Source organism: Falco punctatus (genome assembly GCF_963210335.1).
Source record: "Falco punctatus genome assembly, chromosome: 4".
In the NCBI taxonomy this organism is placed as follows: Eukaryota; Metazoa; Chordata; class Aves; order Falconiformes; family Falconidae; genus Falco; species Falco punctatus.
Window position 1 is genome coordinate 109,637,125 of NC_137583.1, and position 13,150 is coordinate 109,650,274.

The 13,150-nt window shown below is 54.8% G+C and overlaps 1 protein-coding gene across 1 annotated transcript in view; it reads right to left on the reverse strand.

Annotated features, from left to right (window-relative positions):
• Positions 1–12,896, reverse strand: part of EVX1 (even-skipped homeobox 1) — a 32,001-nt gene extending 19,105 nt beyond the window's left edge. Inside the window, exons 1-2 of the mRNA XM_080385531.1 lie at positions 1,935–12,896; positions 189–439 (exon numbers count right to left, since the gene is read on the reverse strand). Coding sequence (XP_080241657.1) covers positions 189–439; positions 1,935–2,367 — 684 coding nt within the window. The 5' untranslated portion in view covers positions 2,368–12,896. The remainder of the gene's footprint in view (positions 1–188; positions 440–1,934) is intronic.
• Between the last annotated feature and the right edge of the window lie 254 nt (positions 12,897–13,150).

Consider the following 13,150-nt stretch of genomic DNA (forward strand, 5'->3'; position numbering starts at 1 on the left):
GGCTCCGGGAGCCGTGTTCCCTCTCCCGCATTGCTGCTTGCTGCAGGGTGCGGGCAGGGCCAGGAAAGGGGCGGGGGGGCGGGAGAAGGAGGGTTGTGCCGGCGAAGTGCTTTCCCGAGTTTTGCAAGGAAGTTTGGCCATATAGATTTATATCGTGCTAATTGGAAACATGTCCGAGCTGTGTGTACCTTGATGGTGGTTTCTGGCAGATTTAGAGCAGCCGCCAGTTCACATCTCCGGGGCCTGGACACGTAGTTTTCCCGGTAAAACTCCTTCTCCAGCCGGGCGATCTGCTCGCGGGTGAAGGCGGTGCGGTAGCGGCGCATCTGGTCGCTGGCGCTGCAGGCCAGCGAGCCCTGGGAGCCGCCGCTGCCTCCGCTGCCCTTGGAGTGATCCCCCCCGCCGCTGGGGCTGCCGGCCAGCGCCTCGGAGCACGGCCCTGCGTGGGGAGCCCGGAGCAACGACACACGCTCGGAGGCGGGCGGGCACGGAGGGATGCTCGCCGCCCGCCTCCCCCAGCCAGCTCCCTTCTCTCCCCATCCCTCCCCATTCGCCTTTTCTGTGCTTGCCCGGGTGTATTGGGGATGCTGGGGACACATCTAAGAGGGACCGGGAGGAAAGGGATGCAGCACAGGTTAAGGTTTTGACGGGTGCTTATTCACTCTGTCTGGAAGGCTACCTGCCCCCCCACCCCTCCGCCTCCCCCCCGCCCCGACACACACACAGACACACGCACAGACACACACACACACACACCCCGCCTTGGGAGTGTCTGCTCGATGCCCTCCCGCTCTCTTCTTGCACTGCGAAGCCGGAGGCGGCCGCCGCAGCATCCCCCGGCGCTGAGCGGCTCGGAAGGCAGGTGTGCCCACCGCCCGCGCCGCACGGCTCCGCGGCCCCGTCCTCCAGCCCCGTAAGGGCCCAGGAGCGGAGCAGCCGGCAGGCAGGGACCCTGCTCTCTCCGAAAGGAAGGCGAGGCCTCGGGGACCCTCCGCTCAGCCTCCAAAGCCAATGATGGGCTATTTTCAACGGTTATCTAAGGGACGAGAGAGGGCAGGCAGCGCTTTCCACGCTTCCCGGTTACTTCTTGAAGTGACGAATGAATGGGGAGGGGGGAGAAGTGGGTTGCTGTCGGGGTAGGGGGGGGTCTGCCGGGCTGGGAAGGTGGGAATAAGGAGTGGGGGCAGGGGAAAAAGGGGCCTGGCCGCTGCGTTTGCTTTCAAATGCAACTTTCCCTCATTGTGCCCGAGACCAAAGGCAATTAATTCATTGGGACCATTTCCGAGCTGGCGCCACCGAGACACAGAAGTGACAAGGTAATTTGGACCTCTCCTTCCCCCCCGCTTTTTTTTTTTTTTAACCCAACGTGCAAACAAGGACCTCACTGCCGCACTTGGGGCAGGCAGGAGTCGACGAGCGATTTTACGGTCTTTATGGGCGCTTCCGCACTCGCCCGGGCACATTTCACCCTGCAAAACCACAAACAGCTCTCGGCCTGAAAACCCGTTTGATCTTGCTCCCCCCGCCCCCCGACACATGCAAAAAAAACCTGCCGATGGGGAGGATCAGAAGGATTTTCCTGGAGCATGCACTGTCCAGGCGACAGGGAAGAATAAAAAAACAAAAAAGATGGAGGGGAAGAGTGGGTGGTGGTCTTGGCCAAGAGGGTCCTACGGGACAAACTGCAGACCTGATACATCCACGGCGGGAAGCCTGGCTCCCCTCCAGGGATGCGGGGGCTGCCCGGTGTCGTGTCCTCTGACTCCCAAACAAGCCTCCCGGTGGCAGGGAGCTGAGGAATCAGCCAGGAAAGCACAGGCACACACACACACACCGATTTCGCTGCCCCTCGCTCAGCTGGCGAGGGGAAGACCCCCTCCGGCAGCCCCCCCGCCCCCCCAGTGGGGCTGGAGGCATGGGAAGGAGTTGGGTACCTTTGCTGTGCTGGTACTCGGCGCTCCCCGTGGCGCAGTCCGGGGTGCAGCTCACCTCGATTTCCTCATAGAAATCCGACTCGGTGTCCGAGCTGCTCTGCTGCCCTTTGCTGGAGGGGGGCTCCGAGGCGGGGGGCTGCTGTCCGGCCGAAAGCAGTGCTGCCGCTGCCGAGCGGCTCTCCGGCACCGTCCCTGTCCCTGGCAGCACCTCCACCTCCTCTTCGTCCTCTCCTCCGCCACCTCCTCCTCCTCCTCTCTCCCGGGACGACAAGGGGCCAGGTCTGGGGCTGAGGCAGTTCCGATGGATCATCTTCTCCTGCGGCTCCGGAGCGGGGCTCCCCACTGCTTCGGACAAATTAGGCACCCTCTTGCCAACTAGAGCGCCAAGTTGTGTCCCTTCCAGAAACATCACCATCTCCTTCCTGGTTTCCATTGTGGCTTTGCTTAAGGGAGGGGGGAAAAAAATCCAGATCTCTTCCCCCCCCCTCCCTCCCTCTCCCGCCCCAGCCTTGTACAAACCCAGCAACCCTCTCCTGCCAATGCAGAGGAGCAAGCGGTGAGAAAGGGTGACCTTGTGATGCGAGCGCTACACTCTGCTGTGCTGCTCTGGGAGGGATCACCATTGCCCTCTTCTTTCTAAGCTGTCATCCTCAATGGTGCAGTCGTCATTACAGTACCACCGGTGACGCCACACATTGATTGCCAGTGGATAAATAGAAACGTCTGCCATGGGGAAGATGAAAGGAAGAGCCGGAGCGAATGGGCTAAATGCGTGATGCACCAGGTGTAGGAGCCCGAGATGGAGAGGGAAGTGTGAAAAAGAGATGCATATGGAGCTGAGCTGCAAAGAGGTTGTAACATGCGGAGAGAGTTCCGCAGGGGGAAGCCTTGCCTGACAATTAAATAGCCTTTTGACTGCTTTAAGCCACAACCTTGATGTAGAATTGAGGCGAAGATCCCTAGCCGCATCCTGGAAGTGAGAAGATACGTACTCAAGCCTCTTCCTTGGATGCATTATTTATTGCTGGCAATCAGCTTCCGCATAACTGCATATATAAGGCTTTAAGAATCCTTTGCAAACTTGAGGATAAGGAAATGCGCTGCTGACATTTGAATGTAGAAATAGCTTTGACTTCTTGTTCTGGTTCAATATCGGTTCCTATTCGTAGAACTGTTATTGCTTTCTATTGACTGAGATTAAAACGTTAGTTTAAAATTTGAAAATACGGTTACATAATTTTTGAGTTTTACAGCTGAAAGATACAACTTTTCCTAACTGTAGTTATTTTAGCTATCTTCTGTTTATCGTTTACTGTTATGTCTTGCTTCGCAGTTTCCATCTGTTTCACGATTCTTGCGCGTTTAAGAGGGCTTTACGTCTCCTCTCCTTTCTTCCTTTAAACTAATTGTTTTGCATAAATTGTTATCTGCTTTCAGGAGGAAAACTGCAAGAAGAAGGTCTGCCAAGAATAATTCAGGCTCAGAGAAATGCAAGTTACCAAGGCCAGAGCTTATGCTAGCTAGCAGACGTTGTTAAAACAGAAATGACAAGGGCAGCCATTTGGACAGCACTTGTCTGAAAATAAGAGACATTGTACCGTAAATACAGCGGCACACGTAGTCTCTTCGGCGTATGATGATACTTCTAAAGAGTGCGGCAAGTATCTCATCTCTAGTTAATATTGACTCCCACGTGTAGTGTCAAGTCATTTTCACCATCTGTCGTAACTAGGTTGTTGCAAATTTTTTCTCGGAGTGTTATTGGCTAGTCTGGTTACAGAAAACATTCAACCAATTACGTTCCCAACCCGGTAAGGAATTTACTGGCATGTTTGAGGTGACGTTGCTTCGGTGGGGAACAGGCAGCGCAATAGAGAACAGGCTGGGATTTTCTGTCCAGCCCTATGAGCAAGACTGGCACGACACAGGGAGACAAACAGGATTCCTTGTCCGCTGGATGCATGGATTAGGGTGTGCTCCCAGCAATAAGCATACTGATTTCAGGGGGATAAACCAGGAATTTTTACAGGGCTATAGCCACCAATCTTTCTTTCTCCCTTCGTAGACATGCATGCATGTTTCCACGCAAACGCACATCATGCGCACAGCACGCTCCGGACTGCGCTGCTTTCCATCACATGTGTGATGCGCGCACTGCTCCGAAGCTTGCCAATCTCTTGAAAACTCAGTGCTAAATTCCCTTTCCCTTCTCTGCATGGCCAGCCTCTAGACCGTTGTGTGCCCTTCCAGCTCCGGATGAGGACCCACCGCCCACCCCGGCCGCAGCCAGGCTCTGCTCCAGGGGCTGTGCGAGTGCGGAGCCGGGAGAGCAGAATCAGGTCCGGCTGGTGGAGGAGCTGACGGTGGGTGGCTGGGTGGGTGGAAGGAAGGGAGGACGGACGGATGGACGGACGGACGGACGGACGGACGGATGGATGGATAGATGGATGGATGGATGGATGGATGGATGGATGGATGGATAAGGCAGTCCGGCTTTGCTGCCGACCCGGCGGCCGCGGCGCGCCTGCTCCCGCTGAGCGGAGGCGGAGGGCCAGCGCCGATCCCGCTGCGCGGAGCAGCGCGGAGCGGTGAGGTGGGGCCAGGCAAGGCGAGGCGGGGGCGATCGGGCAGCTCTGTGCCCGTGTCGCGCTGGTGCCGCTTCCCACGGCTGGCGGCATGGTCGCTGCGCTTTGCTGGGGGGACTGTTTTCTTGTCCCTGGCACCTGCAGGGAGGTGTGAAAGCTCGGTTTCCCCCTCAGGCCCAGGGCAGCCCCAGTATGCCAGGGAAACTCACCTCTAGCCTCCTTCCTAGCTCTGCCAAGTAGCAGGGTCAGAGGAGGCTGGCTGTTGTCTGTGGTGGATGGAAAGGATTTCCCTATTACTACGAGTTTGGGGGCAGCAATAAGAAGGATATTCATGCCTCTTTCTAAATAAAACAGTAACCAGGAGCTGAATTCAGAATACGAGGGAGCGCTCCCAGAGCAGGCGATGGAGACGAATTGCGAGGAAGGAGATGACTGAGAGGAAGTTAATGGGGAATCCTCCCTCCGGCAGACAGGAGCCCTGGGGATGGTTCCCGTGGGTTATGCTGGCCCATCCCCACAAATTTTGTCATTTTCGTTTACAAGCCACTGCTGCCTCCTTCCTCACCCCATTCTTAATCCTTTCCCACCAGGATGCCACCCCTCATATACCTCGGGTCGGAGGTTTTGTTGAGCCCGAGATAACGGTCATTGCCACGGACGGTCTGACATTCCTGCGGTACACCCCCGCGCAGACAGACGCACACCCCCGCAACATCTACACACACAGTTATTTGCCAGGGGTAAACACAGAGAGTTAAAGGCCCGAGTGGAGTCTAAGGCGGGGGGGTGGGGGGGTGGGGGGTGGGGAGGTGGGAACGGGCAAGCTGTGCTGGACTCAAAGTTTTGGGATCAGTTTAGATGGAATTAGTAACGGCTTCCTAAAATGTCTGGGTTTACATCCCCCAGGAAGAGTACCGCCGCGACAGCCCCTCGCACGGCGACAAGCCGGTGGCGTGGGGTGACGGAGCGAGTAGCCCCGTCCCGCTGCCCACCGCGGTGGTGGAGCTTTGCCTCGTCGGGAATGCGGTGTCCGGCGCTCTGCCTTCTGTCTAGTGTTTCCCACAGATCTGTCAAGCCCGATTTGGAAGGAGACTCCCTCATTTGGAATTAATTTCCAGGCAGATTGGAAAGTGTATCTCTACGGGGTTTTCTTCTCCCAACCCCCCAACCCCACACCCCCTTTTTTTCCCCCTGCCTGTTCCAGACCGAGATTTAGAACCTATTAAGCCTCGCTCGCTCACTTGGTCACAGCCAGGATGTCATAACTATCCTCAGAACTTTTCAAACTGATCTATTTCTCCGAGTTTACCACTTTCCTTGCTGATAGACGGCCGAGGCGAGATCAGGGCGGCCGCGTTCCGAAGGGTCATACTCCGGTTTCAGCGTCAGCGCTGCTCGAAGTGCCCTGTACAGCAAAAACAAACGAAACACCCCCCTTTCCCAAAACAAGGAAATAATGGGGGGACATTAAAACATTGCTAGGTTGATATGCTCGTAAATCAGGCGTTTTCCCTGAAAGTGCTAAGCCTGGAGAAGGAAAGACACATCACACACTCCTCACCCGCGGAATATTTATTTTCCTTCTCCGTTCAACAGGGTGTCAGTAACTTTTGACTGATACTGTCCAACTACGACTGGGAACCCACGATGCGGGTTTCTTTAAAAGCCCAAGTCTTGTCGTCTATAAAAAAAAGAAAAATGTTTTGACATATCGCGGAAGGATTTAGTGCCGCAAAAACTGATATGTGGTGCAAATGGGTGACCAAACCAGAAAGCCTATTTTTAAATGTTTAATGGGTAGTGTTAACAATAATGGCGTAATTATCACTGTTTTATTAAGGCTATTTTTTACGACATGGTTAGAGGTGGAAGCTTTGGAAAGAAGAGAATAATAGGCGCATTATTCTGGGGTGTAAAGACAAGCTGGTACAATGACAGCACATAACACGCAAGTGGCGTTGAGGGGAGAGAGGACAGAGCCGTGACTGGGATGTGCCTAGGAGAGCATGTAATGGTATTCACAGGATCTGATCCAGGACACGTTTTTGCCTCCATGTAGCTCTGAATGTCGGAGCCCGGCATCTCCTCTGAGGGCATCTGCCTGTTCTTGGTTGTTTTGTTTTTTGTTTTTTTTTACCTGTTGGCTGCCCGAAGCAGCGCTTCCCTGCCACCGCAGGAGGCTTTGGAGGATCAAAACCTGAGAGTAAAGAAAAAGAACCCGATTCCCACTCTTAGGACATTCAGGACCAGTTTACCCCTGGAAATTAGATCTGTTAAATCTGCTGCTTTACTGATTACAGTGAGTAAATCGTGCAGGAATTTGGGCTTTCGATTTAAATTGCTATCGCTTCCAGACTCGTCGAAAGCCATAAAGATCCAGCAAGCTTCTAATGTTTGAGTGAGCAGTAGAAACACGATCTGCGTGACAAACTCCCTGATTTGAAAGCAGAAGAGTATTTATGTAGTGAATTTAATTCGTTGGAAGGCACAGGTAAATTAAAATGGACAGTATTGCAGTGGCTCCAGTGACGAAGCTTTTTTTTTTAATCTTCTTCTTTTTAGATTCGATTTAGCAAGAATGGAGGTCGCAGCCCTCCAAGCTGTGCATCTTCTCCAAACCCACCCGCGGGTGACGGCGTCGCCTGAGACCTGGTGTCCCTAAGCATCTCGTACAGAAACGCCGAGGGATTTCAGGGAATTTTTAGGTGCCCAAAAGAAGAGTCTTAAGGGAGGGTGTAGCATCACCAAGAGAAAACCGCAGGAATGTCGGAGGCGAGCACACAGCCTTTCACCGCATTTAGTATTTTGCTCCAGACGTGCAACGGCGTTTGGTGTTTTGCTTTTGTTTTCCTCCTGTATCCAAACCCGCCTCTTTTATTCCTATTGTATTCCTACCCCTCGTCCCTAGCAGAACTAACCTAGAGCGGGGAAAACCCACCCTCCCGAACTCGTGTTAGGGCTCGCTTTGCTGAAACTCCGCGTCGTGCTTTCTTTAAAAAAAAAAAAAACAAAAAAACAAAAAACAAAAACGGCGGCCCAGGAGGGGCCGAGAGACGCGGTGCTGCCGGGGCGCCGGTACCCGCCGCGGCCCCACCGCCGCCCACCCGCGGGGGCTCCCCGGTATTCCCCCCCGCCGCCGGCCCTTCCCGGAAGGAAATGGCTGGAACGAGGGGCGTTTGCAATGCACGGTGTCATCAGTGTCTGCTGTAAACAAGCGGCGCATGGCCAGAGCCAGCGGCTGTCTGCGCCCTCTTGCAGCCCTTCGCTTTTCCAGCCGTGCTGGCAGCTTTAGGCCTGGTTCAGCTCCAGACAGGCCAAATCCAGGTATTTTCACTGGGATAAAGGTATTTTTACACGGAGCCTCATCAGCAAACGTGGAGAGGGTGTAGCTGTAGTTCAGAGTATTGGAGACTGACCCTAAGGGGTGGAAATTGAATCCCCATGTGCTCTGACTAGAGAAAATGGATGCAAAAGTCCCAGCTCATACACTGGATCCTCAGGAACCTTTTCATCCTAGGGAGGGAGGGAGAAATACCCTGCAGAAGGTTTCTTTGTTGATATGGGTGTTCAAGGGGTGCAGGATCTGCTGAGGGACCTCCCGCAATTAGGAAAATGACAGAAGTGAATATCTTACTCCAGAGAACCAACTGTGCACCTCTTGTAATGAAAGGGTAATTTCCTCTTTAATTTGAAAAGGAGCAGATTTGACCCCATGGGAACAAGCTGCAGATGTGTATAAAGAGACTCCATTTAGGATGACAAGTTATATATGAAACAAACAAATGAAAAGGAGGAAAAAAGAAGAAGAAAGAAAATCAAAAAGAAAAGCCAGCCACCTAGGACAGGCATCTCAATGGCAATTCCCTCACTCCTCGATGAGGCTGAGTGTCCTTAAAAAAAGCAGTTGTACTTATGCAGAAGGCTTGTTCCGTTTTTGTCCATCTCTGCCTCATTCAAACTCTTCCCAAAACAAACACACATAAAACATTAAATATGGAACCAGAGGGCATGTTGAAGGAAAATCTTACCTAGTTTTGGCTATGAAGAGTCAAACGTTAACTCCATAAACTCCAGTCCCACCTTCAAGAAGCTTCATCTACAGCTAGCCAAGCTGAGATGGCATCAACAGTTATCTCAGTGCATCCTAACAGCAGGTTTGGCTGCCTGGTTCATTTTTGGCTTGTGCCTTTGTGCACGGCCCTCTAGGATGAGGATGCACATCCACAGGCTGGGTCTGTCCCACAAAACCAAAACATCCACCCTGACACCCTGAGCAGCAGTCAACTGCTTCAACACTGCTGCCTGACTCAGAAATGCCTAGCTTTACATCCTGGGTGCTGGATCCCCAGTGCCTTCCACTACCTCTCCTTGCCCTGTCTAAAATCCATGGTCTCCTGGACAAGGACAGAGGTGACTGATAGCCAAGGTGAGTGTGGAGCAGCGGGGAATATGCACTGAGCAAAACTACTGATCCTGATGACCTGTGTTGATGGGGATCCTTCTCCCATGGCCTGTTCTTGCCCTCTGTGCTCCCACAGCTCTAGACACACCATGCACATCATGTCTCAAAAGACTATTGGGCCTATGATGAGATAGTAGTAATCAGGGCAAAAGCAGAGATGTAGGAAACTTTCACAGCAAGTCATGGGCTTCTGCCAGAGAGCACGGAGTTCATCCCAGGAACAAGCTGGAAAATCTGAATTTGTCTAAAAAAAATTATACCAGGGCAAATAAAATCTCTGGAAGCAGATTCATTTTTGCTTCCCCCTACCCCCCTCCCTCTTGGTTGAGGCATGTTTATGAAGAACCCAGAAACTTCGCTGGAACTACTGACTGACTTTTGACCCTATCTATCGCTATGTAGCATGAATAGTTTCTGATAAACACTGCAGCCAAGTTTTTCAGTCACTGAGGGCCAGAAACAGTGAAAGGATGAAGTGGTCAAGCAGGAAACCTGAGTTACCCAACACTGCAAACAGAACTGCGTTAACCCCTTGAGGCATGCATACCAGCTATGGAGAACGTCACCCCAGTGCATGCTGGCCTGCTCCCTCCATCCCATCTTTCAGACCTCTTGTTTCCCACACTGAGCTGAATGGGGAAAAATCTGCCTCCCCATGGGTCCCAAGGCGGGCCTGACCTTGACCATGTTGCTCCCAGACTTAGGAAGAAAATTGCAGCCCGCGTGGGCGACCAGTGGGATGGAGTTTCTCCGCAGGTGGTCCCACGGGATGCCTGGCATGAGTGGGGCAGGGGGGGATGCTGGTCCGCGGGGAGAGGCACTGCAATCGCAGAGGATGAGAGACAGATCATCACGTTTCTACTGGAAATCGGGGGTGTATCGGCATTGTGTGAAGAGAAAAATCTGGACATGTTGATGCAATTGCCTGTTGTGTTGCCTGAGAATGGGCGTGAGAAAACACAATTTTAGAAGCAAAGCCCAAGTGCCCGGGTATTTGCTGATTCCAAAAGAGGAAACGAGCACGTACTGGGAAACCCTGGCAGGAGACGGCAAGGGCTTGTTTCCTGGGCAGGGCAGCACTGCGCAGGGCACAGCTAATAACGTGAAGGCTTCAGCAGGTAGCCATGGCACACAGACGGTGTCAGCTGCTCACTGCAGGGCTTCCCTGCACTGCGTGTCCCATGCTGGATGGCTCTCTTTCTCCGCCGGCTTGTTGCACACGCCTTTAGAGACTTAGCTCACAGGCACAATACCGAAGTCACAGGCAAGTTACATCGACAAAGGAGACGAGGAGGGAACACGAGCCAGCCCCGGGCGTGTGGGTGTCCGGGAGAGGACCCCGGCCAGCTCAGACCTGCGTACGGACCCCGCTCCCCCCCCTCCACCGCGGCCGCATCCATCCTCTCCGCAGCGCCGATGGCCGCCGCATCCCCCCTCCCTCCCACCCTCCTGGCCGGCGGTCCCCGACTGCGATCACCGCAGCCCTACACTAACTGCTGTCTTCTTGCGCCCCCCACTGCTGGTGGGCCGCAGAGATGAAAGGAGCCCAGCCAGCCCGCTCACTCTCACTGATCTCTTTTTTTTTTTTTTTTTTTCTTTCTCCCGAGTCAGGGAAGCGTGTGGGAGAAGGAGCAAGGCGGGCAGACAGCACCTCCGACGGCTCCTGCCTGGAGTGCCGGGACGCAGGGGTATCCCCCTGCCCTTCCTCCCGCGGGCAGGAGCCACGGGGGGCAGCGGCCTTTCGAGCGGCCGGCTGGCATCAGCACCGCCCCGCGCCTTCCCTCCCGGGGGCACGGCTCCGCAGCCCGCGGCCAGTTCAGTCAGAGATGACATCATCCTCACCATCATAATCCCTCGAGGTCAAGAACATTTTGCCCAGTCCAACTTAAAACTGTTGGAAAACACCAGCAGGGAGAAAAAACGGCTGTTGCAGGTAAAACCTGGAGGCTTAAACAGGTCCTGCTGTGGTGGTACTCGGGGAAAGCAGCGGCACAGGGCAGTGGTACTCTGCTGCTCTCGAAAGGTTTCCGAAAAATCTGTTTCCCACGGGCGGCCAAGGGTTTAGATGAGCGGAGCCTGAATACATCGAAATAAATATACCTCTCTGCTTTAATCGCTTTCGTCGACTTCTTTTATAACACAATATGCGTTTCCCGTTTAGATCGGTGGTGTGTGCCGTACACCACATCTTATCCCGTATGGATACACGAACATGCACATATCTGTGGCATGTCTGCGTATAGACAAGTTCTTCCCGCCCTTGTTCTCCCATTAAGATCCTGTTTCGAAAAATCCGCTCAAATCCGGAAAGACTACACCGATGCGTCAGTACATGTCTCTTACTACGGGTGCACGGCAACCTGTAGGAGTTTTTCTTTTCCAGTCCACAAAACTCGTTTTGAATGCTTTTAGTCTTGCTGCCAACCAGCAGGGGAAAAAAAGAAAAGTATGTGGAACACGTCCCATGGGCTGCTCCTTTCTCGTTTGCTGCGTGGATATGCCTTTCTTACCATTTCTTTTGCTAGCCCCGTAGGAAACACGAACGACCTTACTGGACTAGCTTCCTTCTCTGGGCATCACTGTGGCAGGATGCTTCCGTAGGGAAAACTTTGAAACACCTTTATACCTGAGGGTTTCCCTCGCTATAGCTCTTCCTCCTAGAAGAGGACCACGGGATTCAGCCCCCACGAATGTTTTGGAAGAGCGGACCCCAAAAGGAAGCAGGGCGCGTCGCCGGGTACTGGGGCGACCCAGGGCCGGGAGGGGCGATGGGACCCGCCGCCGCAGACTCCCACCGCCCAGGCGGGAGCCGGAGCTCCGTTCCTTGGGCAGAGCCGGGCTCCGGGAAACGCGAGCGGAGGCCCGTTTTAAACACGTTTTCACTTTCTTTTGCGTGGCAGCAGGTTGACGGGCCCTTGAGATGCATGAAGGCCGCCCCGTCTGCGCCGGTTTACGGGGAGCAGCCGCTAAGGTATCCCGGATCTTCTCCCTGCTTCCATCTCCCCCATCGCAAATAAGCACTCTGAGGGGGAAAAACCGCCATCTGATCGGGTTACTTCTGTTTTCCAAATATGTTTCGTTTCAGGCAGTGCTGTTCTTCAGCAAAAGCCCAACCTATCCCTCAGAGTCGGCGCGTTTCTTGCGAAAAAGAAAAAATGCCCTCGCAACTCGGTGAGAAGTGGAATAAAACGTTGCAAAGAGGGAATCGTTCCCTGGCATCCAGTGCAGGAGGGTCACTGGAAATGGGATAAAGCTGAGGGCGTCTGCTCCCGAACACTCCCCAGCGCGGGGAAGGAGCACGCCGGGGGGCTGCAGCGGTGTGCCCTCGCCCGGGCGGCTGAGCACGCGTGGGTTTTGCGCTGGGGAGATCGAACCGCAAATCCGCTCTGACCGAGCTGCGATGAGCTCCTGGCAGAGCGGGCTGTGCTCGCTGCCCGCCGTGCCCCGCAGGGCTCGCTCTCCCGGGGCAGCGGCGGGGAAGCCGCCCAACTTTGCGGGGGACGGGGTATTTCTAATTCCATGGAGGTTATTTCACACATTCCTCCAGCAGAGACAGCGAGACGGTTCGGACCCGGACCCTGCCCCCGCCCCCGGAACCGGAGGGGCTGCAGGCAAGAGGGTGCAATTAAGCCCCTGCCGTGTGTTTTTCCCACCGGGCGCTGGCACGGAGCACCCTGGGAAAGCGGCTCCGCCCGGGCTGAAGGTGGCACGTCCGGCCCCGCAGCGCCGCTGGCCCCGGCCGGGAGCGAGCGGGAGAGCCCTGGAGCTCGCCCCAGCTCTCGGCCCCTGCCTGCCCCGGTGCCTGCCTGCCTCCTCCAGCCCCTGCCTGCCCCGGCCCCTGCCTGCCCCGGTCCCTGCCTGCCTCGTCCAGCCACTGCCTGCCTCGTCCGGTCCCTGCCTGCCCCGGCCCCTGCCTGCCCCGGTCCCTGCTTGCCCCGGCCCCCGCCTCCCCCGGCGCTGGGCACAGCACTGTGGGCCGAGCAGCCCCCTTTGACAAAAATTGGGGCTTTATCCACTATAAGGGGTCCTTTTGCAAGAGAGGGGAGCGGATCAGCTCTGTGCTGGCCTTGGTATAGGGAAAGGTAGGGAGAAATCTCTCCTCAGTCCTTGTCCCCCTCCCACCGGGCTGTTTCTGGAACTATTCCCTGCACAAGTTCCCCACCCTGGCA